This window comes from Brachyistius frenatus, unplaced genomic scaffold (genome assembly GCF_029030835.1).
Source record: "Brachyistius frenatus isolate BFR_SWC_R1_liver_20210118 unplaced genomic scaffold, ASM2903083v1 Contig_8, whole genome shotgun sequence".
Lineage (NCBI taxonomy): Eukaryota > Metazoa > Chordata > Actinopteri > Embiotocidae > Brachyistius > Brachyistius frenatus.
In genome coordinates this window covers 5,112,274-5,124,776 of record NW_027210607.1, presented here as the reverse complement: position 1 = coordinate 5,124,776, position 12,503 = coordinate 5,112,274, and the positions used below count along the sequence as shown (strand labels likewise).

Genomic DNA, 12,503 nt, shown 5'->3' with positions numbered 1-12,503 from the left:
TTTAAATCTCATTTAATGATATAAAGGAATCGTTTAACGTTTTGGTAAATAAACCTGATAACTTGTAAAGAGTTGGATAACTCTGTCTGCCTTCCTGGAGTCTTGACCTTGAGAGGTTGCCAGGCAACCAGCAGAGACTTCAGGTAAGCCATTTATCAAGCATAAATGCCAAAAAACTTCAGGTTCCCATTTTCTCCGCTGTGAGAATATCGCTGTGAATTAAAGAAACTGCTTCTAGCATGTTGACTTAACTCCCTCTACTCCTGTACTTTGATTTCTTGCACGAACTTAATCCAAGACAAAGTCGCCTACTTAAGTCTACAAAAGCCGACAGAGGTCAATATTTTTACCGAGCTGTCACTCCAGTTTCAACAGCTTGATAGAGACATTGTACCTGGTCCGTCCTGTTTAACATCTCTGCTGTCAAGTTATATAAAGTAACCCCACTTCTTTGTTTGGGTGTCATTTCTGCTTCATGCACTGCTGATTTCTCTGTGCAGTTGACATTGGAGATACCGAAACTACTGCTGACACACAGAGCTGTTAAAAATACTGACCAGGAAACCACTGCAGCTATTTTAGCTAAATAAACTTATTACCCACTTTTTTTTAAATAGACCAAAGATTTGTATTTATTTTTGCGTCATTTTTGATACCAGAAATTAAACCTCCGTTTTGTTCCATGATACACACTCTTTAAGTTGTTTGTTTTTTTTGTACAAGGATTTTTTTAAATCGGGATTTATCCTGATGTAAAGCTCCTAATAAATCAGAGTGCAGTTAATCGTGCAGCATCACTTGTCTTGTGCTCCTTTTTGATTTTCCACTCGGTTTTTATTAGACCATATAAACGCCGTCACTTTTTCTTTTGCCATCCAGTTTCAAAGGAGACAACCAGGGGAGGCAACCAGTGGAAAACTGAAACACACATCTAGTAATTTGTTGACAGGCCATGAAAGCTCTGTCAGTGGACTTTGGTGCTTCCCATGACTGCCCTTCATTCTCCTCTCCAATTTATCTCCCTGACATCTCGGTTCACGCAGCCGAGGATGAAGCTATCACGTTTTTTTCATCTCGGCTTTTACTTGAGCTGGTAAAAGAACACTTGCTCGCACCGTGACAGATGGTTGTCAGCGTCCATCTGCAGATGCTTACATGCCAATCAGTAAATAGTTCTATTACATTAAAAGTATCTGGCACATGCTTACTGATTCACCCGACAGAAAATAGTCAGGAAAACAACGAGATACTATAAAGTAGACATGAAATTCATTGTACCACTGTTTACAGCTAATATGGGTAATTTGTCTTGTTATCAGTTGTATTTTGATAATAAGCTGTTATCAATATTAAAACTGATAACGTATCTCGGTTTGCTCTTTCCTTCACTCTGTCTGACGTCTGCCTTAATTAGAAAGCTGAATCTGTTAGCTTGACAGTCCGGTGAATCAGCAGGAATCAGCTGCGACTACTTCAATTTCAGAAGAGTTTAAAATATAATCCATGTTCTTCTACCCACTGCTGGCATGCTGGGCCGGTTTAATGGAGGATGTCCTCTCCTCAGCCTAAAGATGAGCAGGAGGATCACACTCCTGACTTTGAATGTTTACTAGTTCCTCAAAAAGTTGACCAGAGGGCAGTAGCTGTGTCCTACAGTGCAGGAAGCCCTGTGAACATGGCAGGGCTGATGACACAGCGGCTGCTAAAATAGATGCTTTTAAAGAGAGTGCCGTTTTCATCTGCGGTCCCTCACTTGCCTGTCTTTTGCATCTTGAAAGATTTATGTCATGTTTTTCCTGTCTGTGCTCATCTGTCTGACCTCCTGATTGACTTCAACTAAATAAGATGTTTTGTTCTGCCTTCAAGTCATGCTAAGCTCTCTTTCAGATCTGGTGAACTCTTGGAGTCGTTAATAATTGATCCGACTCTCTAATCGTGTCTTTTTTCTTTCTTTTTTGGGGGGTGTGAGAAGTGGGGGGCTCTTTTGAAGTTGCAGTGTTTGTTGTCAGTGTGTGCAGTTTGAGTTAGGAGGGATGATGTTATCTGGAGTCTTGCTGCTCTTATCCTTAATTGGGTTATGTCGATTTTTGTGCTTTGCGAGAGGATGAGTCATGAAAATGGCGTGATTACAGTTGTGTCTTTATGAACAATGGCAGACGAGAGGAGGCATGTTTTGCCTTTTAGAGACACTCTTTGCTTCCAAATGTCCATTCAAGAGTTAAAAATTCTTGTTTGACAAATTGTGAGACATGTGAAACTCTGGGATGTGTGTCGTTGAGATGAATATCTAATAGCGGTCACTGTCTCACGCTTCGGCTGCAACTCTCATTTCTGCGACTCCACGGCTCCTCGTTCTGCCGTCCTGTCACTCTGAAAACATTTCAGTGCAGCTGTCTCTCTTCGACATGGTCTGTCGAGAAGCTGTTAAACTCGACGCGCGCGCACACACACGTGCACGCACGCACACACACACACACACACACACACACACACACACACACACACGGGGGGGGGCTATTTGAGCTCCCACAGTGGGTGTGCCGAGTGCCAAGTATTTGTGGGTGCCGCCGTGAGCGTCTGTGTGTGTGCAGGGTGACTTCCACTTTAACCTCCAGCCGCCTCAGACCTGCGTGTCTTCCCTGGTTGTCGTCACAGTGTGTGGGGGATAGAGGGGGGGTGTTTGCAGAAAGTTTCAGAGATAACATTGTGGAGTGTGATGGCCTGATGGAAACACAGATTACAGGATTTTCACTGATAACATCTTCTGATCTGAAGGAATTAAGATTCTTGAGCATTTACGAAAATACAGGGCATCGTTTCCATAAATACAAGTTTTAACATCACTGTGAATTCCCGTGTGTCACCAGTGTCACCAACCAGTTTCTTATCTGGATATTGATTTCATTGTTAATACAGTCAGTTACCTACATACCTTCTCTCTTGGACCTCAGTCGTGCATCTTGCATTCAATTCTATAGTATTATTTTGTTACAGTGTAGTTTTCCCTGTAATGTGATTCATCTCAGCCTCCTCTGCCTGCCTGTGCAAGCAGACAAAGTCAAAAGAAAGATGGAGAGAGAGAGACAGGAGGCGTGGGCCGCTGATGAGCCCATTATGGTGGGTTCTTGCTGTCAGGCCGACTTAAAGGCAACTTCCACCTGACAGCAGTGCCAGGCGTAATGGGGTCGGCAGTGCAGCGAGCTGAAGAGGAGAATCCCTATGTGCAGATTTTTTTTTACCCTCTCAGCAGTTTCTCTCTCCATCTTTAACCCACTTTCTGTGTCTTCAACTTTACTTTGATCGAATTCCAAGTAAACTATTTTGAAAATGCAGAATTATTAATATTTCAAGCAGATCCCTGCTCATCTGTGTGTGGAAGTAAATCCATCAGAAGATTTCCCCATCATTTGAATATTGATTGGTATCAGAGCCAGGGCTTCTTTTTTGTTTTCCAGTTTTATTAATTGGAAAAAAATGGAGGCTCTTGGAAGAAAGATAAGCACATTTTACTGTTATGAGGCTTTATAGTTTAGGAAAAGAATAATAATCAATAGATAATTTGTTTGCATGAGTGTTTGATAAGTAAAAAGGATGTAGATTTTGTGCTTCCAGCTTCTCCGATGTCAGGATATAACTTTTTTCTGTCCGAGATCATTTTGAATTAAAAATGGGGTGTTGTGAGTTGTTGTTCGGTCAAAACAATCAATTAGAAGACCTTTTGTGCACCGAGAGCAATTTCAGTAGTTTCTGACCGTTTCTAGCCTAAACATGAATCCTAAAAATGATCTACATATGAATCAATATTGATTAGTTAAAGCTCTCATTCTAAATCTTAAAGGGACTCTGTGGGTTTTATATAAAATTCTGTGTTTTTACCTTGTCTGCATTCTTTGAATTCCAAACATGATTTCCTTCTTTTAATCCTGCATCGTTTACTTTCTGGTTTGTTTTTTACAGCCTTCGATGGCTCATTGCTCGACACCTCTCAGTCTTTGCATTGAATGTTTTTTTTGTCGTATAACAGTCCCATCCTGTTTCCCAATCTGCCTGTTTGTTTGTTCTTTATCTTTAACTCTCCCTTTCAACTCGTCTCACTTTGAAGGGCCTTCAGTCTGAGTTTAAATGGCCTTTCTCCCTTCTTATCTCTGTAATGTCCCTCTGTGCGGATCCAAACATTCCCTTTCCTTCATGTGACTCAGTCAAGAGCATGACCTAAATTAACTGTATTGATTTATTCAGACATGTACAACTTTAGAGGAGTTTCAGTTTCTGTGTGACGGTAGTAGAGGGGATCAGTGATGGCAGTTGGCTTTGTGTATTCGACTCTGTTTGTACTGTTTTTGCGTGAGCCCTTGAAGTCTGTTCTTGTGGGTCTTTATATGAGTGATGGAGAGGCAGGATCGCAGCGCGTTTGAGAGATGTAGGTCACGGTACCTTCTCTGTTGGAACAGTACAGTAAATTTGGCAGACTTCCTCAGATGTGATACACCGAGCCTCACTCTACCCCCCTTTCTCTCTCATGTCTGTCATCCTGTGGTATGTGAAAACACCTTATCTGCCTGCGCTCTCTCTGCGGGGACTTTAACCGGAAGTCATTCCCGCCCTGCACGGATCTAAACGCACACACACAAACTCAAACTGTACGTCAACGAGCATCTCAAATTAAACCATCAACCGCATGCCAAAGCCGCGCCGCGTCTCCAGCAGAGTTCATAACGTCGCTGCACAGAGGAGGCTCGGTGTGATGGGAGCTGGCACACTACCTCGCACCCCAGCTGTAGGCTTGGCCTGGAGGCACGGCGCTGTCTCCCAATATTACTTGATAGATCGTTCGAGGTGGATGCTGAGGAAGACTCTGCCGGTGTTTCCAACCCATCTGCTGCCTTTTATCCCAGTTTTACCCAGATGGAACGAATTCATAGCCTCTTAGGGGAATTGTAAGAGGCCATTTGCTTTTACAGAAGAGGAGTTGTAACAAGTCTTTGTGCAATAAATCAAAGGCAGCGTTCCCACGAGAGCTCAGTTCAGATGTTGAAGAATGTTTTATCTAAATATTATTCAATAATCAATAGAACTTTGCATTTTTCTTACAAGATTAAGTGTAGAGCTGCAACAATTAATCGATTAATCAATTAGCTGATCTATGTTGATAGTCAATTAATCATTGAGTCATTTTTTTTTTAAAGAAAAAATATGAAACTTCTCTGATGCTAGCATCTGAAATATGAATATTTTCTGCTTTTTTGAGCACCCTGTGCTAATAAGCTGCATATCTTTGGGTTGTGGACTGTTGGTTAAAAAAAAAAAAGAATTGACATTTTGGGCTGCACCTTCGGCTTTCAGAAACACTTGTCAACATTTTTCACCATTTTCTGACATTTTAAAGACCAAACATCAAATGACTTCAAGAAAATAATCAACAGATTAATCCATAATGAAATAATCCTTACTTCACTGTTTGATGCATGCAAAGGCAGATAATACTGAAATATGTCCATCCATGAGTTCTGAGAACCCAATGTTGCATTTGGTTGCAGAAAAAGCAGAAAATCCAAACATTTGAGAAGCTGGAATTGTGTTTGGTGTTTTTGCTCAGCAATTAATTCATTTTCTGCCTTTTCAATAATTACACACTAGTTTTTGCACACTACTTTGATCATTTTGTCTGTCTTGAAAGCACGGAAAAAGTAATAATTTGATCAAATCCACTGTATGCTGGGAAATGATGCACCTATATGGCTCAAATTGAGGAGAAAATGTGAAGTTTGATTCCAAATGAGAAATTTCAGCTGATGTAGTAAAGTAAAAGGCAATCGTGTGGCAGCAGGTGTCCTTCCTGAAAGCTGTAAATTTCTCTCTCACATTGATATTTATAACTAATAGAAAAGGCCACCAGGCTGTGACCTTTAATACTGCGTCTCCATGGGGAAAAAGAAAAAACATGATTCCCCATAGAAGTCATCAATATCTGCGGGCTGCCAGACCTGGTGTGAAATGAAAAACAAAAGCATGTAGGAGCAATAATAATAAAACTGAGTCATTTTCTCACTTTTCTTAACAGTCAGTGTGCCGAAAACGTTTTTATTTATTTTTTATTTTTATTTATTTCAAATTCACATAAATATGTGGAGCCAAAGGGAATAAATTCAGCCTCCTCTTCATTTCTTGTGCGTTAGATGAGATCTCACCATTGTCTTTAGTCCTGCATCTCTCAGCTCCTCCAACGCACCAGCTAGCAGGGCTGTTTCTAGTTTTTTAGGGACCCTGTGCATTTTAATGAATACAGTTTTGTTCAATTTAACTTGGCTGTGATTTTCCCCTGGCACACAAGTTTAAATTTCTCCCAGTATAAACCTCTCATCAATATAAACAGGAATGTTTTAATGCAGACGTTCATTGCAACGACGACTAGAATCATCATACCAGTGATTACATGCATCAAAGGGATAAATCCAGCATTTATGAAGTGTTTTAAAAAAGATTTCAAAATAAATAGTGTATTGTGATGTAACCTAAACATATCACTATTATTTTAGGCGACATGTCCGAGCAGCATGTCTTAGCTGTTGGTAAAATCCTCTATCTGTCGACATTTGTACGACAACCCTTTTCTCGGCTCACGGCGGAGTCTTGGAAACACTGTGACCTTGTCAGTAAAGTGTGTTTGAGCCCTGAAAGGACAAATTTATGTTATTGTGTGCTTTGCAGAACATAGTGTGTGTGGTTTTTTCCCACTTACTGACATCTAATGCAAATCTGCTACTGTGGATTTAGAGGAAAACATGGTGATTATAGTCTTCAATGTGTCTATCCACAAAGGAGCAGTCAATCGTGTTTGAGCTATTTGCTCTTTATTTGCTGTTAGTGCAGCAGAGTAAAGCGCCAATCAGTTGTGTTTTTTTAAATTTTGGCTTTAGGAAGAATAGTGACGGTTCTGTCAGTGTGAGTGTGTCGTTAACAGATATTTCTCCTTGTTCGAGCTGCAATCTTTTATGTGCGCAAGAACACACCAAGCATTTTTTTTTTTTTTTTTTTTTTTTTTTAAAGGCTTTTGAATATGTGAATCAGTGATGCATATCTCTGGTGATTTAAAGGCTCAGTTTAATCCACCTGCACACCTCACATGCACATTCATGATTTCCGTCCTGCTGACATGACTCATGGTGGTCCACATCTCAAGCTGACACTGCTGTTTCTCTGAAACGGTGCGTGTCATTTCCTTTTGACTGTCATGTAATGTATGGGGGCATTTAAGGCAAAATTATTTGCTCTTGTCATCCAACCTTTCCAAAGCGGCTCTAGAATAGATGTTTTGTTTGAGCAGCCTTTCTGCCCTGCTGCATCTTTCTCTCCCTGCCCATCTGTCAGCTCTGACCACCTGCAGCTGAGACAAAGGTGAACCTGATGAAGAGGCGTTCAGGCCGGGACAGGACAGGAGCGGTGGGATGTTGAGGGTCAAAGATTGAGGGATTAACTTGGCTCATCTTCAACAGGCTCCTTGATTTAACGTTATTGAAAGATCCCCTTTTTACCAGACTCTACACAAACACACACACACACACACACACACACACACACACACACACACACACACACACACACACACACACACACACACACACCGTCACGCAGGTGTAGGTATGCTTAATCGACTCTGGCGGTGGACTGTTCCTTATGATAACAAACCCTAACATCAGGAATGATAACATTGTGTTATACACGGCAGACGAAGGCCTGTCTTGACACCCTTTGCAGATGGTTAGTGACGAGTAGTTCATTGTGGTAGTTCAAACAAGATGGCGGCGTGCAGTTGGAGCCCTCACTAAGATTTTTCTAATTGGAACCAATCATGAGTGCAGCTTGTAGTGAAAAACGCGAGTGAAAAATTATTTACCTTCAGTATGTTGTCATATTTTGGCCCTTCAACAGTAGGTGAGGGTGCTCGGCCATATTACAGTCAAGAGTAATTTAACTGTGAAAAGATTTGTGTGGCTATTAACCCTTACACTGCTAAAATATATTATTGCAGTGTTGTCACCAACAGTCTCTTGTCAGTTATGTTTGCTCTGTGAGGAATTTATAAAATGGGAACATTAAAAATACAAGACATGAATATAAACTTTCCTGTGATGTGAAACCAAACTTAAATACCAAAAAAACCTGAAATTTGTCAGATTCACTTCTAATAGCAGAGACTCCGTTCCAAGAGTATGCCATATCATATTATTCACGATAATATCAGTTCAAAACTAAATAATATCGTGACATTGTTATACTTTATACAGTATGATCATACACTTTATATAAAAGTGAACCTAGTCTCCGGGTCTGAAAAGTGAAGCCGATGTGGAAGTATCTTGAAGTGCAATACCACTGATGGCCACTAGGGGCTGGCTCCAAATGAGGGAAAACACATGTCTCTTACATTATGAAATACAAAGTCAGTTAAAGTATTAGGTCTCAGAGAGCTATGTTTTGGGGGCATGCCTGGTTTGATTGACAAGCTTAGTTTTGCTGTCAGGTTGCTGGTATCGGTGGGCGGGGCATGGTGTCCTCCGGTTCTTAGTCAGATCCTCCCCTTGCTCCTTCCTAGCTTGTCCAAATATGGTCACAAACTGCAGTGGGTTGCCACTTAAGTATGACGTGTGTTACATGCGCAACGTACAAACAGTAGCAACAAGCATGGCTGTTGCATTCACGCTGACAAATAAAAGTACCATACTTTTTGTATTTGTATGTTCTCATATCGTCAAGAATATTGTTATCGCAGGAAAAACCCTAAAATATATTGTCTTAGGCCCATATTGCTCACCCCTCCCTCTGTTTTCATGTTCTTTCCTCGGTCTTCCCTCTGCTTGTTGTATATTATGACGCTGACTGGATAGTAAAATAGAACCGAAGTAATATTCACCCCGTGTCATTTTGACCGGTGAGATGTAGTGAAATAAAGCAGAAAACGTGTCCCTCGCACAAAGCTCCTTCACAGCACCGTGAGGGAAAATAAAAGATTTAAGTGTGTGTGTGTGTGTGTGTGTGTGTGTGTGTGTGTGTGTGTGTGTGTGTGTGTGTGTGTGTGTGTGTGTGTGTGTGTGTGTGTGTGCAATACATCATGTTTTGTTTGAGAGACGTGACCGAAGTGTGTGACCGTCAGAGCAGAGCACCCGCTCACCTCCCAGCCTCGCCAGGAGGAAGACGTATTTTACCCGTGTTGGGTCGGATAATTTTACGACAAAATAATTCACAGCTAGCCATTATTGTCTAAACATCACATTCCTCCGCTCGGCTAAGTGGTTGCCACGGCATACACTTAATTAACGGAAAAAGCAGTAAAATGTTAACAGCAGCCCCTTTCTAATCCTCTGTCATTTACTTTCTGCCTGTTTTTTTTTTTTTTTTTTCCCCAGTTCTGTCCATCCAGGCCGCTGCCATCCAGTTCACCAGGGAGCCCAAGTCCCAGGATGCCTTGCACGGTCGCAGCGCCATGCTACGCTGCGAAGTCAGCGACCCGGCCGACATCACGTACAGCTGGCATCACAACGGCCAGCCGCTGGAGAGCAGCGACAGGCGCTTCCAGGAGGGCAGCAACCTCAAGTTCACCGCCGTGGACCGTCAGCTGGACGCAGGGAGCTTCGAGTGCGTCGCAGGAAACACGGCCACGGGAGAGCAGCTCCACTCCACCAACGCCTCCTTCAATATCAAGTGTGAGTGTTTGGTTTCGAGCTATTCTCACCCTCATCCTGAAAAGAAAAGAAAAAAAGAAGAAAAAAAAAAGATTTATTGAGTGAGATTTACCTGCTGACTGGGTTTCATAATGGCAACAAAGGTGTGCATCCAGTTTCTGGATCAAAACAGTACAACAGAAGTGTCGGTATAAGATGACGGGTAGTATGAGCTGCAGGAATGTTTCCACCTTGTTGCTTGTTCTTTGTGGCTTCATCCCTCTCTCCATAGGAAACTGGATCTGTTTGCCACCAAGCATGTGTTTTTTGTTTCTTGTATCTTTTTTTTTTTCTTCCTCTGTTGTGTAACATTTTCTCTTCCCAAATACTCTCAAAAGGCTTTTGTCAGGAAATCACTGAACAGTGTACTTCACCTTCGAGCTATGTAATTATTTAGGTTTAGATTAACACGGCCCTCTTTGCTCTAGTTTTTTTATTCATGTCAGACGTTTCACTTAATCTCCTTCTCGATGTTTTGTCCAACTAAAGGAGAGGCACGCTAGTGTCTTCACTTAGTTTTTTTTTTTTTTTAGCCCTTTAACCAAACCTCAATGACCCTCTTTGGTTTCAGAGGAAGCCATGGGAATTCTGCTCAGCTCTGTTTTGGATAAATAACAACCTTGTTTGCGCATTGTCGAAGGCCCTCAGGTACCAGTCGTTACTGAAAAGGCTTTGTGTCTTACAAACACTGAGTTTGTAGCGATGGTCGTTACAAAAAAAAAAAAGAAGCAAAGCAGGGTTGAAAAATGGCTCCATCTGGAATATGTTGGCCTCTCTCATTGCATTCAGCCGGGAGGTTTCTCTTTGCGGTGATGATACTTGTTCAAAGGCTGATTACAAGAACAGATGAGTGTCCAGAACTCCTAGAAGCAAACTGAGACAGACTTAAGAGGGAGAGACGGAGGGAGAGAGCAGCTTTAACCTCCTCTCAGTGATTTGTGGTGTGTGATGTTGAGCACACTCTCTGAATACTCAAAGTTATAACCAGATAGATCAAAGAGGACCATCAGTTTCACAAAGCTTGTCGAATCTGAAGGGACCTGCTTTTTTTATGCCGCAATTGAAAATGATCGAGTGTGTCAATAAAGCTCCGATGACACACTCCCATTAAACAGAGTGAAAAACAAAAAAAACAAGTCAGACATGAAGCACCAGTTCTCCAGAGCTGCTGCCATCATGACTCAGAATAAACGGTATTATCTGCCAACTCATCAACATTCCCACACACCAGAAAAGCAAAGCATATGTTTATTGGAAGGAGGGTCATTGTGTAATAATTATTACAAAAATACTGAACTTTTTTAATTGTGAAAATGTATTCCGCCTCCGTATACATGTTTATATAAGAGGGTAGATGTGCTTTGCTCTCACACAAATGGAGAAATAAATGTCAAATTGCTCCAGTTTATATTCTGTAACCTGATCACTAAAAGTGTTGCAGGTTTGGACTCAATTCAAGACACACACAGATCATTAAAACATCATATTTCCTTTTTGTGCTTTAGAAAAATGGCTAATTTAAGAACTAGCATGATAAAGTATCTTTATATTAATAACAGATTAAATGAATGTGCACTATGTTAAGTGTTGCTGTTAATAAGCCCACAGACATGTTTCATCAAACTCTGTGGTTCCCCTCAGCTATACAGAGACTTTGTAGTGTCTTTCAGGTGATGGTTTGGGTTTTACAACCTGTACATTTAGTTTTCGTTCACTCTCAACGCTCCCTTTGCTGTTCTTTGTTGATAGAGCAGGCAGTCAACATATAAGCTCTTAAACCCACTCTACACTACTTAGTTAAATCTGAAGTGTAATTGTCTTTAATTCCCTCTAAATGCTGGACAGACAATGTTTGCATTTGCAGATTTAAAAAAAAGAAAAGAAAAAAAAAGCAGGTACACTGGAAAATGTAGAAGTGCTTGACCCATTCAGGTTAAAGTAAATTAAGCCTCTTTTCCACTGCCAGTACCAGCTCCACTTAATTCACGTTTGGTACCTGGTTCTTTGATTTTGTTTCCCACAGCACATCTTACTCCCTTAATGCAGCATCATTACTATAGTGATGCCACATGAAACTACCATGATGTAATCTTCAACAAGGCTTCTCAGTAAACCACGGTGTGGTTTTGTGGCTTACCATTAGTCTCGTATTTCAGTGTATGTAAAAAAATGTGCTCGCTATTGTAGCCTGGCTAGTTGTTAATGGTGGGTTTGTGCCGGATGTCCTGGTCGAGCGTGCAGTTGACACAGCGATTGTTACAATTCTCTTCCTCCAGTCGGTGTACTGCTGTGTTTTCACGTGACCTTTTGAAATCAGTTCAGCTTGCTTCAATCGAAATAGTCCTCTGTAGCAAGAACTATCCACAACTTTAGCCCAATGAAAAAGCAACAACATAGACGAGAACAGTTGAGCCGCTCGTGAAAAAGGAGCTTAAGTCTTGAAGTTGACCAGTGTATCACAGTATGGAGGTATTTGGTTTTCTTTAACCACATCTAAAATGTCAAGTGCACATGATGTTTCTGTGTTTGGAGTTGTAAGTGAGTGTATATCTTTGCATGCATGGATTCTCCATCTGTCTCTCAGCTTGTTGGTGAGGCATCATGTTAAGGAGCCTTTCAAGAGGCCTGAAATTTGGTTGATTTAAAGAGGCTGTCAGCAAATCCACTTTCATTCACAAAGTATGATGCTGGTAAAACTGACAAAAGTATTCCTCCCTTTTCACATCATGTGTGATCACTACATACATCCAGTCCATAAAGCAGATATACAGCCGAGAGGCCGAT

General features: G+C 41.2%; 1 protein-coding gene across 1 annotated transcript in view; it reads left to right on the top strand.

The window, feature by feature from the left end:
- ptk7b (protein tyrosine kinase 7b) overlaps positions 1–12,503 on the top strand; it is a 74,835-nt gene that overhangs the window by 41,817 nt on the left and 20,515 nt on the right. The window contains exon 2 of the mRNA XM_069690053.1: positions 9,405–9,701. Coding sequence (XP_069546154.1) covers positions 9,405–9,701 — 297 coding nt within the window. The remainder of the gene's footprint in view (positions 1–9,404; positions 9,702–12,503) is intronic.